This window comes from Phacochoerus africanus, chromosome 13 (genome assembly GCF_016906955.1).
Source record: "Phacochoerus africanus isolate WHEZ1 chromosome 13, ROS_Pafr_v1, whole genome shotgun sequence".
NCBI lineage: Eukaryota > Metazoa > Chordata > Mammalia > Artiodactyla > Suidae > Phacochoerus > Phacochoerus africanus.
Genome location: NC_062556.1, coordinates 3,378,252 through 3,395,865, shown reverse-complemented (window position 1 = coordinate 3,395,865; position 17,614 = coordinate 3,378,252). Strand labels below are relative to the sequence as shown.

The 17,614-nt window shown below is 46.7% G+C and overlaps 1 protein-coding gene across 1 annotated transcript in view; it reads right to left on the bottom strand.

Moving 5' to 3' along the window:
- ATP8A2 (ATPase phospholipid transporting 8A2) overlaps positions 1-17,614 on the bottom strand; it is a 437,578-nt gene that overhangs the window by 406,337 nt on the left and 13,627 nt on the right. The window contains exons 2-5 of the mRNA XM_047756120.1: positions 6,050-6,149; positions 5,465-5,563; positions 4,490-4,535; positions 3,796-3,836 (exon numbers count right to left, since the gene is read on the bottom strand). Coding sequence (XP_047612076.1) covers positions 3,796-3,836; positions 4,490-4,535; positions 5,465-5,563; positions 6,050-6,149 — 286 coding nt within the window. The remainder of the gene's footprint in view (positions 1-3,795; positions 3,837-4,489; positions 4,536-5,464; positions 5,564-6,049; positions 6,150-17,614) is intronic.

Sequence of the window (17,614 nt, the reverse complement as noted above, 5' to 3'; positions counted from 1 at the left end):
GTCCACAAGCAAAAATACTTATGAAAACTGCACGTTTCCTAAATATAAAAATACTTTATGCAAAGTTTAATTGCATAGAAAAAAATCACAAACAATTAGTTAAGAAAAAACTAGAAAGGAAAACAACATGTTTTGAAAAGAAAAAAGGCAGTGGATTTTATTTTATTTTTTTTCTTTTTAGGGCCGCACCCGAGGCATATGGAGGTTCCCAGGCAAGGGGTCCAATCGGAGGTGTAGCCACCAGCCTACACCACAGCCACAGCAACACGCCATCCAAGCTGTGTCTGCGACCCACACCACAGCTCATGGCAACACTGGATCCTTAACCCACTGAGAGAGGCTGGGGATCGAACCCGCATCCTCATGGATCCTTGTTGGGTTCATTATCACTAAGCCACAACAGGAACTCCCCCACCCATCTTTCACCCAGCTGCCTCCTGTTCACCCTTCAAGCGAGCCCTGCAGCATCTCACAAGGCAGCCTTTCCTGAGCAAACTGTTGGTTCCCTGGGCACCTGAAGCAGGCCCCTCCCAGGGCTCAGCCCATCACCCCCACGCCACCCGTGATACCGAAGTGGGATTCCCAGACCAACAGCGTCAGCCTCACCTAGAAACGTGTTTGAGATGCAGATTCCCAAGCCCCAGCCCAGATCTACTCAATCAGCGAGTCTCAGAGGGTCCCTGGAGTCTGAACCACTTACAAAGCCCCTCAAAGGGCAGGGGCTCCTACTGCTTTGCACCCCCAAACTCAGCCTTGGGTACATGCCGAGAAGTCCATTTAAATAAGCAAAATGCATCTTCAGCTGAAATAAGAATGCCTGTGGCGAAGCAGCTCACAGGTATTGGTTTGGGTTTTTGTTTTCGGTTTCTCCCCAGGGTGTGCGGGAAATGGTACTGAGCTTTGGAAAGCTGAATCCAGTGACTCCTGGATCCGGAATTCTGAGGCCATCACTGCATTTTCTGCTGTTCCACGTGGTGTCAACCACCCAGACCCGAATAATTCTCCCTTCCAGCAGTGTGGGCACTTTGGGGGAGGGGAGCGGCAACAGGAACACTGAGGAAAGAGAGGCCCTCCCCAGGGTCCGGGTCTTCCTGAGCTGCTACAAAGCTGGGAGCACTGCCACCTTCTGGGAAGGCAAGAATTGCCAACAACTTGACCAAGTGAGGGAATACAGAATATCTAGAATACAGGACTTCTAGATGGCCACTGAGCAAGAACATAAAAAGGGAAAAAGACAGTCTTTTCAGCAAGCATTGCTGGGACAACTGGACAGCCACATGTAAATCAATGAAACCAGAAAACACCAAACTCTCACCATGCACAAAAATAAACTCAAAATGGCTGAAAGACTTCAACGTAAGACAAGACACCATCAAACTTCTTGAAGAGAACACAGGCCAAACATTCTCTCACATCAACCTTACAGGTGTTTTCTCGGGTCAGCCTCCCAAGGCAACAGAAATAAACACAAAAATAAACCAACGGGACCTAATAAAACTGACGAGCTTTTGTACAACAAAGGAAACCATTAAAAAACCCCAAAAAGTCAACTCACAGAATGGGAGAAAATAGTTCCAAATGATGCAACTGATAAGGGCTTAATCTCTACAATATACAAACAATTTATACATCTCAACAGCAAAAAAGCCAACAACCCAATGGAAAAATGGGCAAAAGACCTGAACAGGCATTTCTCCAAGGAAGATATACAGATGGCCAACGAACACATGAAAAAATACTCAACATCACTGATTATCAGAGAAATGTGCAAATGAAAACTACCACGAGATACCACCTCACACCACTCAGAATGGCCATCATTAATAAGTCCACAAATAACAAATGCTGGAGAGGGTGTGGAGAAAGGGAACCTCCTGCACTGTTGGTGGGAATGTAAACTGGTACGAGCACTGTGGAGAACAGTATGGAGGTATCTCAGAAAACTATATAGAGAACTACCATATGACCCAGCAGTCCCACTCTTGGGCATATATCCGGACAAAACTTTCCTTGAAAAAGACACGTGCACCCGTATGTTCATTGCAGCACTATTCACAATGGCCAAGACATGGAAATAACCCAAGTGTCCATCGGCAGATGAATGGATTAAGAAGATGTGGTATGTCTACACAATGGAATACTACTCGGCCCTAAAAAAGAACAAACTAATGCCATTTGCAGCAACATGGATGGAACTAGAGGCTCTTATGCTGAGTGAAGTAAGTCAGAAAGAGAAAGACAAATACCATATGGTATCCCTTCTATCTGGAATCTAATATACGGCACAAGTGAACCTTTCCACAGAAAAGACATTCATGGACTTGAAGCAAAGAATTGTGGTTGCCAAGGGGGAGGGAGTGGGATGGACTGGGATTCTGGGGTTAATAGATGCAAACTATTGCCTTTGGAGTGGATAAGCAATGAGATCCTGCTGTACAGCACAGGGAACTATATCCAGTCACTTGAGATGGAACATGATGGAGGAGAATGTGAGAAACAGACTGTATGTGTGTGTGTGTGTGTGTGTGTGTGTGAGAGAGAGAGAGAGAGAAAGAGAAAGAGAGAGAGACTGGGTCACTTTGCTGTACAGTAGAAAATTGACAGAACACCGTAAATCAACTACAATGAAAGTATAAAAATCATAAAAAATAGATGGCCACCAGGGGTAAGGTGCTCCCACAAGACTCTACAAAGGGCCTCGATGCTTCTCCTGTAACAAAGTAAAAAGAAAACAAAAACCAAAATAAAATCTGCAGTTACCATATCACGGGCAGCCTGCAAACTCACACAAAGAGGCTTTTTTTTTTTTTTTGTCTTTTTGCCATTTCTTGGGCCGCTCCCGCAGCACATGGAGGTTCCCAGGCTAGGGGTCGAAACGGAGCTACAAAAGCAACGTGGGATCCGAGCCATGTCTGCAACCTACACCACAGCTCAGGGCAACGCCGGATCCTTAACCCACTGAGCAAGGGCAGGGATCGAACCCGCAGCCTCATGGTTTCTAGTCAGATTCGTTAACCATTGCGCCATGACGGGAACTCCCAAAGAGGCATTTTAAACACCGCTTATTAAATGCTTAGCAAGAGCAATTATTAAAAGTTACCCTTCTACACAGTGGTTTCCTTCTGAAATCACCTAGTGAGTTCTGAATCTTGGAGTCAGCCTCCGAAAACATCTTGTGACCACTAGGAGGTTCCAGCCACAACAGAGACTCACCAAAAAAAGCTAATTGTAGTAGATACAAAATCCCCAGATGGCATAGCATATTTCTTCTCCATCTTTCTCTTTGTCACTAGTCACAACCAAAACACCACACCATTCTCCAACCCTGCCCACCTCACACCCCGAGGACTTGGCAATAAACCCGCCTGGCTTGTGTAAAGCTGAGAGCAGCAACTTGCAGCCTCAGAACCAACATAGGATGATTCCTGACCCCCTATATACAGCGCGAATCAAGAACCCAAACTCTTTCCACCAAAAATGTCCGAAGCAAGAATCTCAAAGGTTTAAAAAAAAAAAGGCAATCTTTAAAAAATGCTTTGCAATGTCAGAAATACTCATCAGGAGCAACGCATTTCCCGGCTCTGAACTGACACAGGGAGCATCTTTTTAGACGATGCAGGGACGGAGGACACAGGCACTGGTCCTCGGAAAATCTCAGGGGAAAACTCCATGAGGCCAAACTTAAATGAAATGGAGATGGGGCTTAACACTAACTTGACTCTGCAATCACACTAGCAATTAATCACAAGCCTCCACACCGGTACGACCTGGCGTATCTTTAAAATTAGTTGTTACCTCTTTCCACATGATGGTATGCCACATACCATTTCTTAACACTGAAAAAGAAAAGCAGAACAGTGCACTGGTTAAAGTTGATGATAATGCAAATAAAACCGGCTTCCCAACATCTTAAAGCTTCCTTTTAAAATTCCACTTGATAACGCCAATATAGCATATCCTTACACATAAAGGTATAATACCATCACTGCCCCCAAAGAAGCCACAGTCTAGGCACTCGGGTACCATATATACAGTAATAGATGCACCCACATAGAGACTGTGCAGTGTAACGAAATCTACTCATAAATGGCCCATATGAAGGAAAAGAATCCCCTTGCTGTTACAAGATTTACCAAAACACACACTCAAATACACACACCCCGCTAACAAGACAGAGCTACTATTCTAGAAATACAATAATAAGGACATCCCAGTAGAGGGCAATTTTAAACCAAGAATATGGATGCACAGTATGTCTAGCTCCTGAAAACTACCACCTTGTCTAAAACTCTAAAACAGACGAATCCTGTTCAAATCTCAATTGCCAGGACTCGCCTTCTCTTGGATTGTTCGTGATTTTGCCATTTTTAAAGTATTTTCTATTTCCCTCAATTTATCTCCATACCACTAGCTACCTAGAAAAATTCCGCAAATGCAGGTCTTGTTCTCACATTTTCAAGTGGAAAAGTGACTCGGTCCAGCATCTTACCTATCGTTTTCTTTTTGTTAACGGCATTGTCTGCCTTATGTCGCTTCTGTCACAGAAAGAAAAAAAAAAAAAAAGGGGTGTTAGTTTCAAAAGTTCCAAACGAATAATCAAAACAGTAAGTAATAAGATCAGGCAAACACAGGACAAGAAAAGCAACGGGCAGTGACGCTAATGCCTTAAAATTCCATTCACTGGGCATGAGGCGGCTTCACTCACTAAATTCAGTTAAATAACGTGGGAAACGCAGACACGGCTTAAATGAGTACATCTTGGTTCGAGCAAGGAACAAGCACTTTGAGGTCGAAGACGTCTCGGTCTACAGCAGTTTTAGATCAGACTCAAAGATTATTCTAGATGATCAACAACAAACAACGGAGTTCATCTTACTGATAAAGACCTTTGGGGGCAAAGCCTCGTTGCTTTGACTTGTATCGCATTTATTCCTTTACTGTTCCCAGAAAATGTGCATGACATGCATGGGGGGGTGGAGAGACAGACAGATGGACAGAGAGGAAGGGAAGAGGGAGAGAATGAGCAGAGAGAGAGGGGAGGACAGGGAGCAAACAAGAGGGTCTGAATACGCGGCAGCCGATGAACTTGGAGACGCACTGAAACAAGTGTGAGAGAGAGGAGGAAACTCCTGCAAAATGACCTCAATGCTGCAGCCACAGGGCCCCTCAATGTGCCACCCAAACTAGTACCCGCTGGAGGAGGAATACGAAATACACCAGCGGCAGAAAATCAAAGGGGCCCGTAAACCTAACGTCAGAAACCACAGATGGAACTACTTCCGTCTCGCTGCCTAAGTATTTCAGACCCTGGGTAGACACGTTCCCTCCCCCAAATACCATCACAAACCCTGCAGGGCTGGTGAGCCCACAGACCGGTGTTTCTGCCCCCAAGACTCCAACACAAGCAGTGTGCCAAACGTTATAGCCAAGGCAATGCGGGTATCATCTGAAAGCAAAGACTTACAAAATCTTCTACGATCTCTTTGATGCCTGCGATTGTTAAAATAATGATCAATGGCACCAGGGTGGTGTATCTTCCCGTTGGAGATACATCTGGAATTTGCTGTAAAATAAAAGACCAAAAGGAGGACATGGGCAGGTCAAACTCCTCTCTTTGAAAAAGAAAACACAGCCCTCACCCTGCACGCGTCTGCAGTTCTGTTCCATTTCGGTTATGCCAGAGTGAAGACCTGATTTGAAAAACCAGCTAAGTGGGTTACATATTTTTAAGATGTTATCCACCATCGCTTTGTGTTTGGAACAGAAAAAAGGATTAAAAGTCGGACCCCGTGGCCATTTTTCAATGCCTCTTTTCTTAACTGCAATGATTCCTGAGTCAACACCCAAAGAGACTTCTTTAGGTGTTGATCTTTCTTTATGCAAAGATCATGCTTGTTCAGGCAAAAAATGGACCGGACGGTGGAGCTAAATTTCCTTCGAGTCTGATGATACTTTCTCAGTTAAGTGACCTTATACCAAAATCTCATTTTGCATGCAATGAAGGTCATGAATTTAAAATGACAAAAAAGCAAACCAAAAAAACCCTCACCTGTAATAAGGCAATGAAGAGGAAGAAGGCGTTGGCAGCTCTCCGGATCTGCTCATACAAGAATCGAGGTAGAAACGTCAACACACTGTACTTGGCCGTGCTGTGAGGACAAAGCGAAACACTGCCATCAGTTACAGATGGAAATTCTACACAGCAAGAAAACGAAGCTTCAAACACAATGCAAGTGCTTGTAAAAACAAAATATTTCAAAACTCAGGACAAGAACATGGCTGTGCTGGCCCTCCCGTTCAAAGCCTCATTTTGTAAAAAGACGCACATGATAAAATCTTCCAATGTACAAAACTCTACTTAAGAGAGACACGTGCACCCGCATGTTCATTGCAGCACTAGTCACAATAGCCAGGACGTGGAAACAACCCAAATGTCCACCAACAGATGATTGGATTCGGAAGATGTGGTATATATACACAATGGAATACTACTCAGCCATCAAAAAGAATGACATAATGCCATTTGCAGCAACATGGATGGAACTAGAGAATCTCATCCTGAGTGAAATGAGCCAGAAAGACAAAGACAAATACCATATGATATCACTTATAACTGGAATCTAATATCCAATGCAAATGAACATCTCCTCAGAAAAGAAAATCATGGACTTGGAGAAGAGACTTGTGGCTGCCTGATGGGAGGGGGAGGGAGTGGGAGGGATTGGGGAGCTTGGGCTTATCAGACACAACTTAGAATAGATTTACAAGGAGATCCTGCTGCATTGAGAACTTTCTCTAGATACTCATGTTGCAACAGAACAAAGGGTGGGGGAAAAAAATGTAATTGTAATGTATACGTGTAAGGATAACTTGATCCCCTTGCTGTACAGTGGGAAAAAAAAAAAAAGAATACTGTTTTCACCAATGATAATAAACATGACGTGACAAAATCATTTAAAAAAAAATCTTCCAATGTGATCTTGGTTTTCCAACTTTGACAGATATGAGTTCTGTCAGCATCACGTGGTATAAACAGGGAAATCTACCCACCTTCTTGGAGCCTTGTGCTCTGAACTTGCTAAGCATATAAACAATGTTTGTGGCGCTCCCTCTGTAGCTCAGCGGATAGTGAACCCAACTAGCATCCCTGAGGATGCGGGTTCCATCCCTTGCCTCGCTCAGTGGGTTAAGCATCCGGCGTTGCCGTGAGCTGTGGTGTAGGTCGCAGGTGCAGCAGGTGGTGCTGCTGTGGCTGTGGTGCAGGCCAGCAGCTGCAGCTCCAATTGGACCCCTAGCCTGGGAACCTCCATATGCCTTGGGTGTGGCCCTAAAAAGACAGAAAGACCAAATAAGTAAATAAACAAACAAACAAACAGAGTTTGCAAAGGGAAGATAGGTTTCAAAGATCAGAAAGAGGCACACATTCCTGGTGCAGTAACTTAAGACCATGAAAACAGAGAGCTGGAGGCATCAGCCAGGTGACTCCCGAGAGCGGGGTAGGATTATTAGGCCCGAACTGGTGCCGCGCTGTCTTAACTCCAAGCCACTGATCCAGTAGGAAGGCAGCTCTGTCAGGCGCGTGCCCTGGTAACGGGCGTGTGGTTATCCGTTCACTGTGACCCTCTGGATACTCACCGCACACGCTGCAGCCTCCACCAGAGCCTAGCGAACCCCTAGCACACAGCCTTGATTCTGCCACCTCCACTCGGCTCCCACCTGAGACAACCTCTCCTTCCACACGTGCCTCCACAACCCAACAGTCCTTCCCGTCTCGCCCCCCCCGCCCCCCCCGACCCACCGACCGACCGTCCATCTCCCATGAGGTCTGGTCAAATTCACAAATGCTCTTCTCCTTTCACGTCTCACTGTGGTGTGTACACCTCCACTGCGTGGCCTCTGTCTGGCTTTGTGTTACATTTAACTATCCCCAGAACATATCCTGGCACAGTGAGAATGCTGACTTTGGTTTTTTGGTTTTTTTAAAAAAAGAGAGAGAGAGAGCAACAGTTGGTCCCAAATGGAGTCACATGTGCTCAGCCCACATCCTCAAACCGAGACTCAGGGCCGGACCCAACTGCGGTTTCAGACTCTCCCAGGAATGCGACCTGAACCAGTCAGTCTGGAACCACGTGGTCAGCCCTGGTGGCGTAATCTGAGTGACAGACCCCAGTGGTCCCCAAAGGAAGGTGACCTCGCCCCAAACCATCTGCCCTTTGCTATCAGCCTCCGCATCCTGCCCCCCGTCTGCCTGAAACATCTCGCACTTTGTCCAGCTCCTCAGGGCTCCTTTCTATCGGCTCAGTGGGATCCTGCCTAATTCATCACTCACTGAACAAAGCCAACAAGGTCTTTAAAATTTACTCAGTTGATGAGTTCCCTAGCAACACAGCAGCTTAAGGATCCAGTGTTGTCATTCCAGTGGCTCGGGTCACTGCTGTGGCACGGGTTTGGTCCCCGACCCAAGGAATTTCTACATGCCATGAGTGTGGCCAAAAAAAAAAATTATTCAGTTGAATTTTGTTGGGTTTTTTTTTTTAAACAACTTCAACTTCATACTTTCCTAGCACTTAGCAGATAAGCAATGAACAACGAAATCAGCCAAAGGAGACCTGAGGGATAAAATGATGCACACCTGTGTCAGCTACTCCAAGGCTCATCACAGATTCAGCTGCCCAAGTCCAAGCTCACCTTCTGAAGGCCTGACTTCAAGCCGACTCTTACCTTGGCCTCGTTATGTACACGGCAATTACCCTACCATACAGGTTACATACACAGCAATTACCCTAAGGCTATCAGCTGATTTTTCAGCGGAAACTCTGCAGGCCAGAAGGGCGTGGCACGATATACTTAAAGTGACTTAAGGGGAAAAACCCACAACCAAGAATATATTACCAGCAAGGTACTCACCCAGATTTGATGGCATGATCAAAAGTCTTAGAGGCAAGCAAAAGCCAGAGTTCAGTGTCACCAAACTAACTTTACAAGAGATATTAAAGGGAATTCTCGAAGCAGAAAAGGCCACGACCAGAAACATGAAAATTACACAAGAAAAAATGTCACTGGTAAAGGTAAATATACAACGAAGGCAGGAAATCGACCACAGAAAAAGCCAGTAGGAAGGTTAAAAGACAAAAGTAGCCTTATCAGCTATAGCTACAGTAATTATCAAAGGACACACAAAGAGATGTAAAATATGTTGAAAACAGCACACCAGGAGTTCCTGTCGTGGCGCAGTGGTTAACGAATCCGACTAGGAACCCTGAGGTTGCGGGTTCGGTCCCTGCCCTTGCTCAGTGGGTTAACAATCTGGCGTTGCCGTGAGCTGTGGTGTAGGTTGCAGACGCGGCTCGGATCCCGCGTTGCTGTGGCTCTGGCGTAGGCTGGCGGCTACAGCTCCGATTTGACCACTAGCCTAGGAACTTCCATATGCCGTGGGTGCAGCCCTAAAAAGACAAAAAAAAAACCAGCATACCAACATGCAGAATATCATATGTCAATTATATTTTAGTAAAACCAGAAGGAAAAATAAAAGCACTGTAATAAAAATATATGGAAGTTGAATATATACACAGTAAATTGCTGGGAAAAAAAATACTTGATATGTTTTTTTTTAAAGTTCAGTAGAAAAATGAAGCAGGAAAAGCAAATTATACGAGAGAAGAGCCAAGCAGCCTTGATACACTGCTTCACTGACTGAGCCTGAAGTTAAATCTTCATCTCCAAGAGAATTCAGAGAGATGTCTTCTAAACCCAACCTAGAAGTACAATGGAGACGACCCGAAGAAGTAACAACAGCAAGTTCAAAGTGGCTGCCTTTGGTGGAAAGAATGAGAAGGAATGGGATGGAGGCTACTGATTTTCACATACAGCTTCCACAGCATCTGAACCTTTAACTAGCTACTTGTGCTATTTTAAGAGTTTAAATAAAGTTAATAGCACCCCCAACGTGGTAAGGGACAGTGGGTTCTTCTCTTTTGAGCTAATGGCAGGAATGGGCATACACCGGGAGCAGTTTATTAGAACATGCCATCGGGCTGAAGACCTCGTGTGTTCATACAGGGCTTCCCACCACAAAGTGAGCTCAGAACACTCCTATCTGAGAGTAATCCTGGCATCACTTCCTTCCGCCAGAAGCGCCTGGGCCCTGGGCCCTGCAGAGAAGGAAGGGGATTCTAGCCTGCGCCCCCCACCCCCACCCCAAGGTTCATGAGAAGCAAACATCAATCTGGCACCCAGAGTACGAAGCATGTATGTGCTTGGTCCTTTGAGAAGCGTCTTTAGCCTGGAACTCGGCCCACAGGAGAAAGGAGAGTCAAGCCCTTTCCCTTAAGTGCAAACCACCTTCTTCTGCAGAACGTCAGCTCCTGCCAAGCTCTCTTCTTTCCTTTCATCCTCTGCAAAAACCCCGGACCTCGTTCTTTCTTCTCATCAAACCACATCCTTCTCTTCTGAGCCAACAGCCCAAGGGTCGCCCTCTCTGCAAGCTTTTCGTGTCATTTGTGTCTTCCGATGCACAGTCCCTAATCCGCCCACCCATTCATTTCAACACTGCGCGACCTGGCGCGGGGACAGAGAGCAGTTCCTTCTCTGCTGAGGGTGAGCTCTAGGGCCCATGGAGCATCTCCGCCCTTCATCACCTGTGCTTGCCTTGCAGGTACCCAGGGCACCACACAGGGCAGACCAGCAGCACAGCGCCCTCTGCTGGCCGGCTGACACGGCAGGATTTCAGCCGCGTAAACCTCCCCACCCTGCACAGCCTGAACCGACCTCCCTCCTCAGTTAGCGTCTATACGGCTCCCCAGTAAAGCCATGCTGAAGGAAGACCTTCCGTCCTTTATTCCATCTTAATAAGTGGTCCTCGTGGACATTTAAAAAACAAAAACAGTACTGTAGTTCATTCCTAAGTAATCCTAAGACGTTTTCTCATCTTTTAATTTACTTGTTTATATAGTCAGAGTTAGATCCAGAGTTGGAGCACCCCAGGATATAGTGTGCATACAATGTGTACATGATTTGGGAATCTCATTTTTCAAAAAATACAAAATGACAAAGATAAAATGGGGCACCAAAGTGAACATTTCGAATGAGGGGTGGGAATCACCACATAATTCCTAACAGCTGAACTATATCACAAGGCACCATCCAAAAAAGTTTATATTAAATCTGATATTCTATAATACTTCTCCCCATACTTCTTTTTTGATACTTTTTATTTTTATTTTTTTCATTTTTTTTTCTTTTATGGCTGCACCTGCAGCATGTGGAAATTCCTGGGCCAGGCATCAAACCGGAGCTACAGCTGCCAGTCTACACCACAGCCACAGCCACACCGGATCCAGTCCACATCTGTGACCTATGCCTCAGCTCACAGCAACCCCAGATCCTTAACCTACTGAGCAAGGCCAGGGATCGAATCCACATCCTCACAGATACTATGTCGGGTTCTTAATCCACCGAGCCACAGTGGGAACTCCTAATTTTCAATTTTTAATTTATTTTTATTTTTATATATTTTTTTCCCCGAACCTCTTGTCAATATCTTCAACATCGGCCAATTCCAAGGTCGTGACCTTCTCTGACCTTTCCTGAACAACGACGAGGTGGGTACCAACCTCGAGGACAGAAGAAGGAGGTCACAGGGGGTCCTTCTCAACCCTCCTCCCTGATCCTCGCTTTGCCCAAGTCTTATCTGTCAAGGTCTTTACGACAGCGAAAGACCGCTGGTGCGCAGGGGACACAGCTGAGGGAGACCTGAGAAAATACCAGCTGGGTCACCTCGCATGGAGGTGACCGGGGACACCCCTTAGCGGAGGGCCACCAGGGAACACGGAGAAGCTCACAGGAGAAGCCCCAGGACGCGGCTCCCCCAGTCACCAAGGCCCTGCCCCTGCCCCTGCCCGCGCCACGGGAAAAGCAGGCTTGACTCACCTGGATCCGTGCACACTAGCTGTCCTGCTCCTTGGGCCCCAGTGCTCCCCATCCTCCTCAGGAAGGGATGGGTCTCTCGCCCTGGTCCAAGTTCAAGGTCTGTCCACCTGCCCCCCAGGTCTGGTACCCTCTGACCTGTCCAATGCCTTGGCCTTGCCCCCTCCCTTCTCTATCTACCCTCAGCCTATAAACATACTCCCTACTCTCTTTGGCAAGATCTCCTTTTGAATTAAATCCCTCCCTGGCTTCTCCCCTTCCATCCGCCTCTCCATCTCCCTTCACGGCCAACTGCCCGCTGCCTGCCCGCCCCTTGCTCTGGCCTGGCTCCTGGGTGCTCTTGGTTCATCGGCTTCTCTCGGGGGAAGGGGTCCTGCCCACCCCTCCTCCCCCTTGGTTCCTGCAGCCCCTCCTCCTCCACAGGCACCACCTCCCCTCCTCCTCGGATGAGCCATTCAACACCCGTCTCCTCTTGCTCGACATCCACCTCCACGTCTCAGCTGCCACCAGTGTGCACACGGTCACCAAACCCACCTCCAGCTGTGACCTCAACCACAACGCCCCTCCCCTTCCTGGACCAATATGCGTAACCTCCGGATACACCTGCCTGCCCAGCCCAGACTTGCAAGCTCAGCCTGGTCCAAACTGATGCCCTATCCCATCTCCCATTTGGTTAGTCACGGCCCGAGGAGTTCCAGCAACCAGGAGTCCAAAAAAAGCAAAGGAAGCAACAGCAGCAGATGAAACAAACGACAAGAGTGAGGACAAGTGTCCCCCGAATGGAAAAAGGCTCTCTACAGGGATGCTGGCACTTAGCTCAGGAAAAGTAAAAACTAGACCATGAGCAGCGACCCAAACAGGAACGAAGAGAAAGCAAAGGCTGTGCTATAACATCAAAAGCAAGTCCAAGGCCAAAATAACAACTATGCATGAGGCCAAAACACCGCTTAGAACCATGTCACCACTGGCGTGATAAATTCTGTCAATGACACAGTATGAAACACGTCAAACAAAAACCACAAGCAAACTGACCGAAAATCTGTGACCTGAGACTAATGCTATTATCAAACTAACTTGATAGCTAAGAACACGGTTTTGAAGAATGTGGTTTAAAACTCCGAACACAGGAACTCGGGGGCCCACAGGGGGGATTCCCTCCCAAGCGCAGAGGGAGCCCAGCCCATCCCTCACTCCCGGTCCCAGGGACCAGCACAACAGGGAATCCACCCCAACCTGCAACATCTGCCAGCCGACAAGAAAACCAGGACCCCAAGCGCCTAACAGCAGGCAAGGGAGGGGTCACGGCAATGGCTGGTCAACAGGTCACCTGAAGCTGCTCCCCCAGAGCCAGGCCCTGGGTTCAGATTCGCATCATTACACGATTTCACAGCTGGAACAGACCTTGCAAGGTCTAGTTCGAGCCCCTCATTTTACACACAAAGAAAGCAAGGCCTGGAAGGATGCGTGCTATGGCCAGACACACCTGCCCAGGTGCAGGAGGTACTGCCCTCAGTCAAGGCTTGAGGTGTGTCTCATCGAGCGAGCCTCACACCTGAAAAACACTGAGGTGGGTTCTTTGGGGAAGGGGGTTGTTTGATTTTTCCTTTTATGGCCACCCCGTGGCATACGGAGTTCGCGGGCCAGGGATCATAACAGAGCCACAATTGTGACCTAAGTCCCAGCTATGACCTATGCCACAGCCATGACAATGCTGGACGGATCTGTTAACCCACAGCGCCGAGCCAAGGATCAAACCCACGTCCCGGGGCTGCAGAGACACCACCAATCCCATTGTGCCACGGCAGGAATTCCAAAAACTGGGTTTTAGTAGTCCCTTCTAGGTGTGCAAAATGACTTTCAGTCACAATCATGAAATTGAAACATAAAACCTGACCAGAAAGCAGCAACCATTGTCTTTATTAAGTTTTCTCTAATCATGCCAATATATAATCAATCACAGTATGAGAAAAAGCACAATTATCCGTTCCATCATTTTTCTGTCTACACAGCAATCTGAACTTTGTCCCTTTGGCTAGAGGCTGCCACCGTGCTTGGGTCAGTAACTGTCAGGGAATTCAGAAGTGAAATTTGACCTCTTAGAGTACTGACAATAAAAACAAAAATAAATAAATGGGACCTACTCAAACTTCAAAGTTTCTGCACAGCAAAGGAAACCCTAAACAAAACGAAAAGACAACCCACAGAATGGGAGAAAATCTTTGCAAGTGAATCAACTGACAAGGAATTCATCTCCAAAATTTACAAACACCTTCTGCAGCTCCAAACCAAAAAAACACACAACCCCATCAAAAAATGGGCATTAGATCTAAACAGACAGTTCTCCAAAGAAGACATACGGACGGCCAAGAAACACATGAAAAGATGTTCAAATCACTCAGATTAGAGAGATGCACATCAAAACCACGATGAGGTACCACCTCACACCATCCAGAATGGCCATCATCCAAAAGCCTACCAACAGGAGTTCCCATCATGGCTCGGTGGTTAACGAATCGGACTAGGAATCATGAGGTTGCAGGTTCAACCCCTGGCCTTGCTCAGTGGGTTAAGGATCTGGCATTGCTGTGAGCTGTGGTGTAGGTTGCAGACGCAGCTCGGATCCTGCGTTGCTGTGGCTCTGGTGTATGCCAGCAGCTACAGCTCCAATTAGACCCCTAGCCTGGGAACCTCCATATGCCGCGGGAGCGGCGCTAGAAAAGGCAAAAAGACAAAAAAAAAAAAGTCTACAAACAGTAAGTGCTGGAGACGGTGTGGAGAAAAAGGAACCCTATTACTCTGTTGGCAGGATTATAAATTGGTGCAACCACTGTGGAAAACAGTATGGAGATTCCTCAGAAAACTAAACATAGAACTACCATTTGATCCAGCAATCTCACTTCTGGGCATTTATCCAGAGAAAACCACAACTCACAAAGACACATGTACTCCAATGTGCATTGCAGCACTATTTGCATTAGCCAAGACATGGAAACAACCAAAATGTCCATCGACAGAGAAGTGGATCCAGAAGATGTGGTCCATATACACAATGGAATATTACTCAGCCATCAAAAGGAATGAAATACCAGCATTTTTAGCAACATGGATGGACCTAGAAGTTATCATGCTAAGTGAAGTCAGCCATACAATGAGACACCCACATCCAATGCTTTCACTGACATGTGGAATCTGAAAAAAGGACAGACTGAACTTCTTTGCAGAACAGATGGCTGACTCACAGACATTGAAAAACTTATGGTCTCCGGAGGAGACAGTTTGGGGGCTGTGGGATGGAAATCCTGTGAAATTGGATTGTTATGATCATTATCCAACTACAGATGTGATAAATTCATTTGAGTAATAAAAAAAAAGAAGTGAAATTTGACAAAACCATAACATCTGCAAAAAAAACACAATTTAGACAACCACTAAATCATACCACTGTTAGGTTTTATTTTCTCAATTTGGTCTCCAATTTTATTTTTTCATTATATAAATGATTTTTTTCCATTATAGTTGGGCTCCAATTTTAAAACAATGAATAATTATGAGAACGTTTTCATTTTAAGATTTTTATTAAATCTAGTCTTAGTATACTGGGGGCCAGGGGGTTACCTGAGAATGCTTCTAATCGATTCCCACATTGGATAGAATACTTATTTAAGAGCAATAAAAATGTGCTAGTTTGAAGCATATAGTATCTATATCTATATAGAGAGATATATACATATAAAATCTCTAAAACTAAATAATCACTGCTGCAATTGTTGAGAACTTAGGCCAACTGAAAACTTTTTCAGGGAGGAGTATTTTTACTTTACTGCCAACACTGCTGACCACTGCTGGTGCACAAGGACAATACATAGCCAATGGGCTTTTCATTGTTTTTATTGTTTTACACCTCTGGCAGATGCCTCCGTGGTCCTCCATGGACTGTGGGGCTCGAGGAGAGTTATGTACCTTTTTCTTGTGAGTTTCCTCATCTGTGAGGTGGGGACTCCAGCGCCACCTCCCCCACACCCAGCCTCTCCTTGGACGTGGGAAGGTGCCGTGGGAATGAGAGTCACAAACAGCATGACTCACCAGGGACGGACACAGCAGAAGCGACTCTGAGTCTCCCCCTTCTGGAACTTCTAAGAGCTGGGGGTGGGGGACAGAAAGCAGACTGAAACTAGCTTATCCAGGCCTGGATAGCATGGGTGCTCTCAAAGTCAACACATGCACCCAAACCACCCAAAAAGCTAAAGCAGAGTTCGGGAAAGGAGAGTCCCAAGATGATCGGAGCTCGACTACAATGCCTTGCCTTCCCACTGGGTCCCCAAGGGGACAGTGATTGCGGTGTACTAGCAACTAAAAATAAATCTGTCGGATGAACGAATCTTACACTTCAACTGAAACAAACAACTAAGGATGCCAGCTATCACATTAAATGCCACAGGCACCTGCCTCTGAGGGCAGATATCAATCTTCTAAATCTGAAAAAAACTGACGTTAAAAGCATTTACTCAGTGGCCCCCTTTTCAAGAGTGTTTTATATATAGAAGCACAACATCAAAACCACGCAAGACATCAATTTCTAAGGCTTAAGTAACTGCTTGGGGGGAGGGAGTGTTTGACTTTGTTCAATAAGCAATTTAGCAGGAAGGGAAATCTTAGAATAACATCTGAAGCCAATTCCGATTTTCTGCTTAGTTCTGACCCTCACCTGCAGAGCAAAGTCAATCAGCAAAGACTTTCTGTGACCCACTGGCCCGGGACTGTGCTGGGTGCTGGCAAGAAGGCTACGGAAAGCGACAGTTTGCCATCAAGGATGGTAGGGCACAGATGCCATGTCAGGCATCAAATAGATGCAACAGGACAGGCTAAGTCCCAGCAGGAAAGTCCCTGCAGCCTGCAGGGCTGGGAGGGGGCTGGTCCTGCCCAGAAGATGGGTAGGGGATGGAAGATTAAAGATATGCTTCTTAAGAGATGTGAGACCCGAACCTTAAAAGACCTTGAAAGACTTTAGCACCAAAGGCTGTAGCAGGAAGAAGCCACATCCCAGGGGAAAAGCATTGATTAGAGCCGCAGGAGCAACTGCAGCCACGCAGCAATGGGACAGGAAGCAGGGACAGAACGACCACAGCCTCGCACCTCTTACTGAGGACAAGACATGAACAGTGACAGTCCCTGGACAGAGAATCCCAGCGCCCTACATGTTCTTCCTTAATGACAAGGGACCAGAAGAGAACCAGTGAGGGAGCTGGGCGGGGGTGGAGTGGTCACAGGAGCCGTGGAGAAATGAGAGGCTGAACCAGGGCAGCAGACACCACCTGCGTGCTAAGGCAGGGCTGATTCAAGCCCAAGCCCCATCCCACCACACTTCCTCTCAGCCCCGTGGCCTTCCATCCTGGCCCTGGAACACTGCGACTGTCCCAGGACCATCCGGGGAAGACAGTGATGCTGCAGAAACAGGGAGGGAGAGGGTCACGGGAACTGCCTTTGTGCTTTTACAGCTATTGCGTAAGTGGTCTCGCTGTGATGCACAGCAGACCTAAGACAAAGCACAGCAGCATCCAAGGATGGAAACCCCAGGAGATAAAAGGACAGCCTGACAGAGACCTCAAAGTCGCTGCAGCGGTGGAGCCAGTGGGGCAGTGAGACCGTTACTTGAGGTGTCTGCTGGAGGCAGGAGCAGAGAGAAGGGAAG